A 10,596-nucleotide genomic window follows, 5' to 3' on the forward strand; every position below is an offset into this window, starting at 1 on the left:
CAATATGCTGGGGTCCGTCACAAGGCTTCCTAAACCTTTGGAGTCATGCCTTCATTTTTAAAAGCAAATCTAAAAGGAGACAGTGTTCTTAAAACCTGGAAGAGGCTCCAAAACCACCTAAGAGGAGTAACAAAACTGAAGTCTGATTATATCACTCCAGAGCCAGAAGCAACTGCCTCATTGCTGAGCATTGGAAAGGAAATCCTTGGGAGACCTTGTCCCAAACATAGAAGAAATAGCATTTAAGTTTCTAACAAACAGATTACATATATACCCCCAGTTGTGCAGATCATGCTAAGCCTTCTGCACTGCACCCTGCTCTGACATAGAGGTGAATGACTAATTAACTCGTTAACTAACCCGCTGCAATGTTGTTTTGAAGTGTGCTACGAGCCAACAGACGAGAACAAGGCCTCTAAGCCGTTCCTCTCAGACAGCTGGAAAGCGCTCACATACATTTCCCCCAACCTGCAAGAGCTAAGAGCAATAAATCGGACCCTCGGGAACCCTCTGCCAGCAGGTATTGAATACTCAGAAGGGTCAGACTCACACTTCTAGTATCCTAGATCCTGGAGAAGAACATTTTCAGCTCCAGTCCCCATTTCAAGCAAATTGGATTGTAACACAGTGGGGATTCTTAAATACCCTTGGTGTCTTCCACCTTACAGTCATCTCTGCAGGGGTTGTACGGCCCAGGACAGACTGATGATCTATCAGAGGGCACAGTAGGCCTGGGATGGCTCCTTGTCCAAAACCGGAGATCCCATTTGCCTCACATCATCAGCTGAACAGGAACAATCTCTGGTTTGTGAACTTGTCTCTGAATCATGGTGCTCTGAGGGCAGCTGTCCTAACAGCAGCACCCTTTGCAGAAACGAAATGCCCCACCACACGCAGGTGTAAATCCAACAGCATTAAGGCAATGAAGTCGTACTTCAGAACAGTTTTTTGATCTCTACACACATATTTAGTCCCATGAGGGGTGGTTTCTTTGGTGTAGGATAGAGGCATGGAAGTCTAATGTTGGAGAATTCCATGTTTCCCATGGTGTAAAGAAAAAATATTAACCACATTTCAGAAGAGCTCATAAATAGTAGCAGTGGTGCTCAGAAATAGGCTGTCAGCCTGTAGAAGGCCAGCTGAGGACCTTTACAATTATAGCAGAGTCTTTTCTCCCCACTCTCTGAAGAACTGCCATCCAGGTTGGAGGATGTTGTCCAGACCGCAGTGGCCTTGGCCTGCCCTTTGCTGTCCCATCTGCACTGTGTGGTTGTGACCCTCGGCGCTCACGGCATCCTCCTGTGTGGCAAGAGCCTGGGAGGGAGCATATTGCTTCATCCAAGAGCTTATGAACAGGTAAGGGCACAGGAGACTAACTCTGAACTCTCAGTTGCTGCTTTCTCAGACCATAAAGCATTGCTGCTATTTCTGGTGGCGTGGCAGCAGTCCTGGGAAATGTGGCATCACTGCTGGCAAATGTATGTGTTTGGGGGGTGGAAAAGCTCTGAAAGCAAATCAAGTTGTCTGTCCATATACTGCTGGCTCCCAGCAGCAGTGTTTCTAGTCAGCTAGTTTTAAATGTGCTTGCATGAATATTCATGAGTGAAGGCTTCACTTTCAGGAAGCTTCATTTAAATTGCTGATGGCTTTCAAAGTGTGAAAAAACATTCTTGCCTTTTTCTTTTTTCCTTTTCTTTTTGGCATCTGAGCAGGTCTGGGTGGCATCAGCCACATGAGGCCTTACCAGCTTGGGCAATTCCCACTAACTTCCCTTCTCTCCCGGCACAGGCTGCTGCTGCCAGCCTCTGCGCCACCCACTACCCCGCCGTCCACATCAGCAGGGAGGACATAGTCAATGTCTCAGGAGCCGGCGACAGGTATATTGCTCACTACTTTGTCTTCTCCAGCTAAATGTGAAAGGTTGATAATCAGGTTTCTTTGAAATTCTACTGCAAAGGTAAATGACACTTTTCTGCTTGAGGAGCAGACACTAAGGACACAAGAACAGGGCTGTTTACCATGATTCCTTGCAAAGTTTGCTAAAAATGTCCCCCTGAACATCTTGGAAGCCAGTCTTGCCATTATTAGATTTGTTTCTCTTGAGGATCCAAGCTTTTCATGGCAATCTAGTAGTCCTGAGTTAGCCTGGGCTGAGCTGCTGAAAGCAAAGTAAACCACCTTACATCAAAGCTGTCTTTCTAACTAACTACTTCCACACTTCTCCAATGGAAGTGCTACTGCCACTCAGTAGCTAAAATCACCCTCTAAAAGCATTTCATCAGGTTCTGCATTTGCCTCTGGCAATAGCTCATGCTTCGAAAGAGTCTGCTGTGTAATACGCCTCGCTGTTCACACAACACCGTACATAGGAGTAGGAAATGAAAGGTATTATTCTTAGCCCCACTGATCAATTCGCAATCTGTCAGAGTAATAATTTATTATGCTCCTTGTTAACTTGTCAAACTATATGTAGTAGTTAGGTTTTTCTTCTTGCCTTGTACACTACAATAATTTATTCTATCCTTCCATTGCCTTTGGCTAGACCAAAAGGCTGTATGTGACAGATATTTCCTTCTATTTTTCTACTCTTACCTACCACTATCTCAGCATAGCAACAGTTCTTTTTTCTTTTTGAGTGGGCAGCATGAAAAGTCTTTTTTCTTTTAAACTTACAGCATCCTCACTATTTGAGTTAGGCTCAGTCAGTAACTTCTTGCCAAGCTAGATAACCTACTTAACCACGAGGACACACAACTCGTGGCCCGGGTCACCTCTAAGATGAGTTGACTGCAACTGCAAGCTGGTCTTCTCCAAAGAAGACCTAAGTGTTGTTTGGAGCAATAAGTGTAATGGCAGAGGAATAGGGGCTGGGAGGAACCTCACAAGTTCCTTAGCCTGTCTTAAGGACAGCTCAGATTTCCTCACTACTTCTAGATGTGCCCAACCTCTGCCAGCCCCTACAGGGGCACAGCCTCCTCTTTGCACCATCTGCCTGGTACACAACTGCCCATGACCACAGGACAATTTTTTTCTGGAGGCTGATGTAAACTAAACTTCTTCTTTAGGGTTTCCTTTCCCTTTTTAAAGGCTTAATTTAAGGAAAGGCCAAAGATGACATAGGGTGCACCACTGCCAAACACCTCCACTGAGCTACACCAGAGTATCATAGAATAGTAGAATAGTTTGGAAAGGACCTTCAAAAGTCATCCGGTCCATGAGCAGGGACATCTTCAACTAGATCAGGCTGCTCAGAATCACATCTTGAATGTCCCTAGGTTTGGTTTTCCTTCCAAAGCTATCTGAAAGCTAGAGACCCATTACTGCTCCCATTCCTGAAGTAATATTGGTCTGCAAATCCCATTCCCCAGAGTCCCCAGGTCCATGTGGGAATGTTTATAGTCCTCTCATTTGTCCAGGGTTTTCCTTCCTGCTAACCCCAGCTGGAAATGCCAGGGCACCACATTGACATACGTGCCGTCTCCACAGCATGTAAGTGGTGAAGTTGCCCAAGCACAGCCTGTTGGCACTTCAGAGGGGTTACACAGGAGTGTATAACCCAGGGCTGTAACACATTCACAGCTCAGCCCCCATGAACCCTCACACTTCTGAAGTCAGGGGACACTGCACACCCAGCAACACTGTTCCAGGGCACCCCGTGCCTCACTTCTACCCTGGGCTCTCTGACAGCTCCAGAGATGCTGTCCGAGGATCATGTGTGTGTGCAGGCACCAGTGGCTGTTTGCTCCTTGCTCCTGGCTGCCGTGACAACATAACACCGCATGCCCACACACGGCATTGCTAGGGGATGCTCCCCCAAATATTTACTCTAAGCTTCTGGAGCTGTTGAGAGATTGAATGGCTTATGGAGGTCATAATCTTCTGTGCCTTTGTTATGGATAAAAAGATGTTGAGGTAATTAGTCAGAGCGCAAAAAAGAGTGATCTTTTTCCCTCCCCATAGATTTGCTCCTCCATGCCATCACATTTTCCTGTCCTTGCTTCTTCCTCTCAACTGCCATTATCTTCTCCCTTCTCTTTCACATCTCCTTTGTGCTTTCCTAGCTTCCAAGCATCACTACTGTGTTTAGCTATGAATAAACAGTAGTTGCTCCCAGTCGATCACAAACACCACCCTGCACGTATCCATGTCTCAACAGAGCCTTTCCCTGCAGCCAGGCAGATGGCAAAGTCATCCCCTCCTGCCGATGGCCTCCACCATGCCTTGTCAGGAACTGTGGGTGACTGCTTCTGTTCCAAGCACATCATTTTTACTGGGAAACCTCAAATGGAAAACCACAGCAAAAGTTTACAAACATGTGAATCTAACAATCACATTTCAGCTTTGGATTTATTTTTCCAGCTGTGTTTCTTGCCCCTTTCACAATCATACGGGAACTTTACTGCTCTTCCAATCCACCCTATTGGGGACAGGAAGGAACATAATATGGCACCAACAAGCAGCAGAGAAGTGACAAAATGATTAGAGAGCAAAGGAAGAACAGATTTTTTCCCTTTCTTTGACTCCTTTCTTTTCTCTTGCCTCATCTGGAAAACTGGGGAGAATAGAAAATGTGGTGGAATGGGAAAGTACTGCAACTTCTCAGATGAGAAACAAATAAAATGGGAATAAATAGCACTATTTGTTACTCCAAGTTGAAAAATAACTATAAAAAAGCAAAAACCTTTACGTTATAAACTCACCCCTCCTGTGTCACATATTCTGCTTCTGTAAGCATTGGTTTGAGACCACATGAATGCTCTTACAAACGAATGGCTGTGTTCCCAAGATCAGAGCTGCTCCCCCTGTGTTCAAACCCACCTTTCTTTCTCTCCACAGCTTAATGGCAGGGATCCTCGCAGGGATCCTTGCTAAACACGACACGGATACCTGCGTCCGGATGGGTCTGCTTGCTGCAAGCTTGTCCCTCCGTTCCTATGAGCCCATTTCCCCAGAAATCAGCACTTCCAGCGTCAGCCAGGAGCAAGTCAAGAGCAGGAGCTGGCCAGTGGCGAAGCTATGGAAGATGGACTAGAGCACCATGGCTCTATGACCTATCAACTCCTTTCACTCCCAACACTGCTGTTTCCAGGAACTGGGCCATGTTTTGAGCTTTGAGCTCCAAAGCTGGCTGCTCACCAGAGAACTTAGACTTTCAGTGCACGCTACCTTTTGGGAGGTGAAGTGTCAGCAGAGTGCCTTTGATGACAGCTTGTACTGCACTGTTCACATTTATGTTTGTCTGCTCTTTGCTGTTCTTTCCTCTCTTTTTTTTTACCTCTTTTTTGTTTTTGCTTGGTGGGTTGCAGCAGCCACAGCTTGGTTCTTCTACTGCCTGTCAATACTATATCTCACCCCCCATCTAATGGGAACACTCATGTGTTTTGGCCTTGAGTAAACCCCCAGGGAAGGAGGCCCCAGCCCAGGGAACTTCTTTGTAAACAAAGTCTGGTGCCTGGTCTTTGAGACCTCCTGCTTCCCTGAACCTCCAGTCCTAGAGTTTCTACTGAGGGAATTTTCCCTTCCTCCACCTGTGTCACTGTTGTCCATTATAAAAGCAGCTCCTCTGTCATTGACTCCCAGATCTTCAGGACCATATCTCTTCAGGTAGCCTAGCAGCAGCATCCTTTCTTGCTGCTTACTCTTGATTTCTATCCCAGAAGTCCCATGGACCACAATGTGAGGCAAGGTGCAGCTTGTAGGCACAACACCGTAAGACAACCACATCGGTCTTCCCAAGACAGCCAGAAAATGCCACACTTTCTTGCTGTGAATTCCAATGCCCCTGGAGGAAGCAGGCAAGGTTATCAGAGGGGTAACCAGAGCCCAGCTGGTGGCCTTTGAAGCATGACAGCCCCTTGTTCCACACGCCTTCCTCCAAACTTGGGGCTTCCTGCCTTGTCAGCCCAGAGCGTGAAGTCTAAATTAAAGGAGAGCAAGCCCCTCTCACTTCACCTCCATTCCTGACCACTTGGCAAACCACTGGGGACTTCACAGAGGAGACTCCCCATGCATGGCTCTCCAGAGGCATGTGGTGCTAGAGCACTGTGTGCTGGGACCAAAACGTTCAGTTGCACCTTCCCTTCTGTCCAGAACAAGAAGTCTCCTGCTACCATCACAGAAGCTCCGGCTAAGGATGCTGTTTCCAGGGAGGAGGGAAGCACAGCCCTTGCCTACAGGTGAACACACAAGCTGTGCAGCTCAGACAACTCTGACAAGTTCACAGTGAGTCCATAGCAAAGACAAGGAACAGAGCAGAGCTTCCTTGACCCTGCCCAGGCTGGAGCTGCAGTTATCCCTCTGCCTTTAACCCCTCCAGCTTCTTTATCAGCAAGGACATCCACACTTAGACCAATTTCATAGAAATTGAGTCTGGTCCACAGCCTTTTGAAAATCACCTAATGTAGCCAGCTTGGCAATGGAAATCAGCTTCTCACTCCTCTGTTGTGTAATTTACCTCCCAGAGACACCTTTTCAAGTTATCTTCCATCCCCTGAGAAACTAAACTTGAGGGTGGGAAGACACCAGCTCTGCCTGTGGCCTTTTGGTGTTACACAGGACCATCGGTGGCTGATGGGAGTGCAAGGGATGGCAGTGGGTGAGTGGCAGGACACCTCTGTGTGGGTTTCAAGGCGAAGCTTGCTGGCTCAAGGGTGTTGAGCCATTCCCACATCAGAGGTAAGAAGGCCAGTGACCACGTGAACTCATTCCGGGTCCAGAGGGGAGCACTCCCTGTGTTACAAACACCACAATGATGTCTGGGGGAAAGCAGGACAGGGAGGCTCCAGCACAGGCTTCAGGTGCCGTGTCTGCAAAACAGCCTCCCTCTCCCTTACAGCCTTATACCAGCTGAGGTGTCCAAGTCCAGCATCACAACAGCCAGGCATAGAATTATAGAATCACAGAATCAAACAGGATGGAAAAGACCTTTAAGACCATCATGTCCGACTGTTGCCCCAGGACTCCAAGTCCACCACTGAACCATGTCGCTGAGGGCCTCATCTACACAGTTTGTGAACACTCCCAGGGAGTGATTCCACCACTGCCCTGGGCAGCCTGTTCCAATGCCTGAGCACCCTTTTAGGGAAGAAATTGTTCTTAATTTCCATTCTAAACCTCCCCTGGCACAGCCTGAAGCCGTTTCGTCTTCTGCTAGTACATCCTTGCTGCCCATACAGAAAATACTAGCAGCAGATGTGTAGAATCAGCTCTCTGGTCTCCTGCCTTCCTTTAGCTCACACCCAGGGCAGTGGGCTGGCAACTCACTGCACCCTCCAGAGTCCTTCCTCCCACCAGGAGGAAGCAGCACAGCAGGCAGGACCACAGACACTTTTTACACTGGAGATCTGGCCTCAGAGCGAACAGAGGTGATGGAGGCTGTGGTGATATGGCTGCTACCCATCCTGCACAGCACTTCAATTCAGACCTGTCCACTGGCTAGAAACCGTAACTGCATCCTACCCAAATTCTGTGTCTCAAAAAGATGCTGCCAGCCCTTCCTCAGCAGGCACATGGAACGATTTTGAACAAAAAGCATCTCTTCCCCCAGCCCTGTACACATGCAAATGTTGTCCTTTGGTGCATGAGGAGACAGGATTTAGTGGAAAAAGTCTCTGGGGGTGATCCTGCCTGCTAGTGAGCAGGGCTGAGGGGAAGGGCATAGTCCTGGTGCTCAGGATTGTGACTACAGCCTGTTGGCCAAGAGGGTGCTGACAGGGAGGTTGTGGCATGGCGGAGGGCACCATCCGAGGGAGATGCAAATACAGATAACTACTGGGGAAGCAGTGAGGAAAAGTCACCTCCCCTCTCCCACCACGCGATGTGCACAAGAGACAACTGCAGGTGCCACCAGTTTGGTGAACACAGACACTCATTAAAACTGATTTCCAGCAGATCTGGGTCTCTGTGCTGTGCCTGTTTATTGAACCTGATCCATAGTAAGCCTGGAGTACAGACTCACCCTCTGTTGTTGAGGACTCTTGCCTGAGGAGCAGATCACTGAGGTCTGACACAGCCTGAAAGCCAACCAAAGCTTGTTCAGGGCAGCTCTAACACAACCCTCCTGGGTGGGCTCTGCTGTTTAGTAAGAAGTGCAATGAATGGAGGCATTGACTGTGTGTCTCTTCTATACCCAGACCACTTTCACCAGGCTTGTAGCAACTCCTTACCTCTAAGCCTGCCACCTTTCCATCAGGTAAGGCCAAAACTAGGTAAAGAGCTGAGAAGGCACAAGGGGTGGGCTAGAGAACTGACCAAGCGGCGTCACATCAGCGCTACCTCCTCAGGCAACCAAAGGGAAATGTAACGTCTGCCTTGTCAGAGACTGAAGGGACCCATTTTGTTCTTGCACATCTCCCCACCAAGCACAAACAACCAGCAGCAGCCCCCCTTTACTAAGACGTGGCTCATGAGTGTGGTTTAGCTGAAAGGTCCCGTGCTCAGAAGCGGGAGATGCCACATGCCCAGCACCAAGCAGGGACAGGGTGGAGGGTGCTGAGGTGTTTGGGAGCAGAAGGGAGGGGGACGGAGGCCCATGCAAACAGCCAGGTTTGCTCACAAGCGGGAGGTGGGACACAGCAGGGGCGGAGGAAAAGGGCTGTGCCCCCAGGGTATGTCCCTGCGTATAAAAATGAGTTAGCACCAGGGAAGAGAGGTTTCCTTCCACCTCTGCACCCACCTCTGCTCCTGCCTCCAACAGCCTTGTGTGGGCAGGAAGACCCCAAGCACATCCAGGCCCCGAGGATGAAGATAGACCTGCTGACGGTCGCTGCGCTCCTCCTGGCGCTGCTCTGCTCAGCCCCAGCACCATCTGAGGCACTGGGGGGCTGGGCTGGCACCCCAAAGAGGCAGCTGGGAGCTGGGGGCCCTGGAGGAGACCCGTGGCCACCTGGAGATGGAGGGGACAGCCTGCCTGGGCAGGGCTCGGATGGGAGCCGCCCCCCGTCTGGTGCATGGGAGGTGATGGGAGCCAGGACCCCCAGCAAGGCCATGGCCAAGCCCCCGCTGGGCAGTGGTGAGCAGGACCCCCCCAGCAAGCCCCGGAGGCGCCCACCGCAGCCCTCCCGCAGCAGGAGGCTGAGCCATCACCTGAAGGGCCACGGGAAGTTCAACGGGGACACGGTAAGCACAACCCATCCTCGGCCAGCAGGGATAAAGGTTTGTATGGGGGGGTTGCAGAGGGACCAGGAGTGAGGGGAGGCAAGAGCCCACCACTCCTGACGCTGGGGTTGAGCAGCTCACTGAGCCCCTTTGGCTGACCTGTCTGCAGGGCAGGAAGGGGGCTGTGCATATGGGGTTAGGAGCACCAAATGAAGAGAATGTGGCCATAGAAACAGGCCCTTTCTTCTGCTTCACAGCTCCACAGGTTCCTGCAGGAACCTCTGTGTGGGATGTTGCTGGACCTTGTTATAACAGGGAGCCAGCAGCTCTGGCAAGTCTATGCAGCACAGAGATGCTGGAACCAGGTGGGACAGCCCCAAAATACAGGGAAAAGAGAGCATCCTCCAGGCACAGCCTCGGGTTTTGGCAGAGCAGAGCTGGGGTGGCACCTCTCCTCCAGGCAGAGGGTTGCTGCACCCACACTGTGACCCACGTGCTGCCACATGTGCCCTCATGCTGCTCGTGTCTGCCTGAGCAGCTCTGCAGCTTCCAAACCAGGTCCCCTGTGCACCCCTGTGCCCCAGCACCCTACACAGAGCCTTGCTGTCCCGCAGGCCCTGCGGCACCATGGGGACATGAAAGTCAGGCAGACCTGAGAGAAGCAGGAGCAGGTGCCCAGCATGCCATGACCCTCCAAATACCAGGTAGAAAAGCTGCTCTTGGGCTGCTTCTCATAAGCCAAGTGCGAAAGTGCTGGCCAGAACATGGCCTCACAGCACTTGTGGTTTGTGGTGCAGACAAGGCAGACGGGCAGTGACAACCCTAAAACCCGCCGGTACCTGGCAAGGCTTAGAGAAGCACCAGTGGCCACAGGCAGTAGCAGGTCAGGAGGCGAGCGCCAGTCTGGTTGCACTTGTCTTAACCAAGATGTGCTGGGTGACGCTCGGCCAGGGTGGATGGCGCCACAGCAAGAGGGCAGAGGCCGTGGCTGTGGGCATCAGCTGCTCAGCGTGCTTTCTGCCCAAAGCAGTAATGAACTGCCTTGAAACTGCCTCCTGGGACGAAGCTGCTGTTCTACAGCCTGGTGAGCAGCTTGTCCACTACTGTGTTTTACTGCATCATTTTACTATTTTAAATGAAACCCAGACATCCAGCAGCAAATGCTTATCCCATTATATCTATCTTCTGCAACTTGGCTTTGCTTTCTTATGATAGCCTCTCCACCCTGCCAGCGTGGGGGAGATGAAGAGGCTCTTTTGAGCTCATGTCGTCCCCAGGCATCACACTGCTGTCAGCTTGAACGTGTGGAGCATGATGCTGGGGCTGAGCAGTTCATGTTGCCCCAAAATGACTGACTAACTGGCTGTGAGGCATGCACACCCCAAAAGGAAACCTTCTGCCTACAAGAGGGTTCTCTCAGGCAGCCCAAGCCTGTGCCTGGCACAGGCTCCTTGGGGCTGGGGCTCTCAACAGTGTGAGCAGAGAGGGATGTGGCTGGGA

The 10,596-nt window shown here is 50.5% G+C and overlaps 1 protein-coding gene across 1 annotated transcript in view; it reads left to right on the plus strand.

Annotated features, from left to right (window-relative positions):
• LOC104405521 (pseudouridine-metabolizing bifunctional protein C1861.05-like) overlaps window positions 1-5,032 on the plus strand; it is a 21,676-nt gene extending 16,644 nt beyond the window's left edge. The window contains exons 15-18 of the mRNA XM_010014254.1: window positions 383-520; window positions 1,190-1,356; window positions 1,789-1,877; window positions 4,837-5,032. Of these exons, the coding sequence (XP_010012556.1) occupies window positions 383-520; window positions 1,190-1,356; window positions 1,789-1,877; window positions 4,837-5,032 (590 nt within the window). The remainder of the gene's footprint in view (window positions 1-382; window positions 521-1,189; window positions 1,357-1,788; window positions 1,878-4,836) is intronic.
• The last annotated feature ends 5,564 nt before the right edge of the window (window positions 5,033-10,596 follow it).

The sequence above is a fragment of the Nestor notabilis genome, unplaced genomic scaffold (genome assembly GCF_000696875.1).
Source record: "Nestor notabilis isolate BGI_N333 unplaced genomic scaffold, ASM69687v1 scaffold9035, whole genome shotgun sequence".
Classification (NCBI taxonomy): Eukaryota; Metazoa; Chordata; class Aves; order Psittaciformes; family Psittacidae; genus Nestor; species Nestor notabilis.